This window comes from Polistes canadensis, unplaced genomic scaffold (genome assembly GCF_001313835.1).
Source record: "Polistes canadensis isolate GaletaPanama2010 unplaced genomic scaffold, ASM131383v1 scaffold_247, whole genome shotgun sequence".
In the NCBI taxonomy this organism is placed as follows: Eukaryota; Metazoa; Arthropoda; class Insecta; order Hymenoptera; family Vespidae; genus Polistes; species Polistes canadensis.
Genome location: NW_014569794.1, coordinates 125,395 through 127,239, shown reverse-complemented (window position 1 = coordinate 127,239; position 1,845 = coordinate 125,395). Strand labels below are relative to the sequence as shown.

The 1,845-nt window shown below is 32.1% G+C and overlaps 1 protein-coding gene across 1 annotated transcript in view; it reads right to left on the bottom strand.

Annotated features, from left to right (window-relative positions):
* The window catches only part of LOC106790559 (serine/threonine-protein kinase 25-like), a gene marked incomplete at its 3' end in the record, with an annotated part of 36,297 nt that extends 35,114 nt beyond the window's left edge, over positions 1-1,183 (bottom strand). Inside the window, 1 exon segment of the mRNA XM_014755543.1 lies at positions 828-1,183. Within this exon segment, the coding sequence (XP_014611029.1) occupies positions 828-1,157 (330 nt within the window).
* Positions 1,184-1,845: the final 662 nt, after the last annotated feature.

Sequence of the window (1,845 nt, the reverse complement as noted above, 5' to 3'; positions counted from 1 at the left end):
ATATATAAAAATTATTTATCATTCGATCGTTTATGATACACATGTGAAAGATAGACGAAATTCAATCCTTTAAAATGATTTTTATCTCGAATCTCTGCGACTTTTAGATACGGAGATATTAAATGTAAATATTTGAGATTTACGCAAGGTCCCATTGTACGTGTGTGTGCGTAATACGTGTACGTGATGTTTGACCTACATAATTTCTTGGAACAGACATTGACCTATATAAATTCCTGGAATTTACGTGCTCAAACGGGCATCGATAACAAACAGTTCTTTTTTTCTTCTTCCTTCTTTCTTTTTTTTTTTCTACTTCTACTACTACTACTACTACGTACAAGTGTTTCTAGTAATACGAATTATGAATGACAATATTTCGAATACGATATCTATCTTTCTTAATGGAAAGAGCTCGTAAAAGAAGCATAAAAAAAAAAAAAAAAAAAGAAGATACCGTTTTAAAACGACAAAAATATATTGTAGATTTAATTTAGTAAATTTTTTATCTCATCATCGAAATAAAATCATTGATTTATTTAGATAAACAAAAATACATACACACACACACACATACATATATATATATCTATCTATAAATTAATTCGATGAAAAATATCACCGACGAAACGATATTTTTATTTTTAAACAAAACTCGAGATATATAGAATAAAAAGAGGGTGGAAGGGAGGTAGGGGAGGGGGAAGTAAATGATCGAAAAAAGAACAGAAATAAAAAAGAAAAAAAAATAAGATTTTGAATATAAAAATACCTCGATTATTATTACATCCCGAAGTTTGGTTTAAAAATGATAAGAATAAACTTACCGAGGGGGTTGTACTGCGATGCGTTCCACCCCTGGAATGGGGATTAGACGAGTTCTTCGTATTGGCAGGGCCATTATTATTACCGCAAGCTCTTTGACTCTCTCTTCTCGAGGGTGGTGGGGGTGGTGGTGGGTGGGACAATGGTCTACCACCGTTTCTTAAATGTTGCTGTTGTTGTTGTTGATGCTGTTGTTGTTGGGAGGGTTGAAATTGGCCCCAAGACTGTCGTGGAAGATAATTCACGTAACCGCCCGATATAAATTGTGCCGAACCGTTCAAATGCGGTGGCGCCATTACTGCCGTCTGTTGCGGTTGACCACCGTTTCTCATATTTTCTTAGTTTTTTTTTCTCTCTATAATTTTTTATATATATATATATATTTTGTCTCAGTTCTCCTTCCCCGCCCCCCTCCAGCCTAATTTATCCCTAATTTTTTGTGGTTTTTTTCTTATTATTTCCTCGTTGGTTTACTTCAAAAGTTCATTTCTGCATTCACCATGAATAGATCAAGAAGAGAAACGTGTAGAAAAACAAAAATAGAACGATAATTATTGAATCGTTAATATTGTTTTCATTGAATTTTGATTATTCTTATTAGAACGATGATCGTTTTGTTCCTTCTTATCGTTGTATTTTTTCGAAGCATGTCTTCATTTCATTCCTTATCCTCCTCTCTCTTCCAATTATCGATCATTTAAATATCATTTTGAAACGTTGACACTCCCCCTCCCCCCGTCGATACACTTTTATTTCGTCGTTGTATGATAATCCTTCTTTTGCAACAATTTTTTTTTTTTTTTTAAACACCAATTGTCTTCTTTTTTTTAGCCTCCTTTTCTTCTTCTATTAATTTTTCTTGTTTTTCTTTTTTTAATTTTTTTTGTTATCTTCACTCACTTATCGAATTTTATTTTTATCGTTTTTCTTTTTTTTTCTTTATAATATATAACACAACACAACACAACACATTCACGTTATAATAATCGTTCGTATTATACGTAAAGGAAACATCGTTAA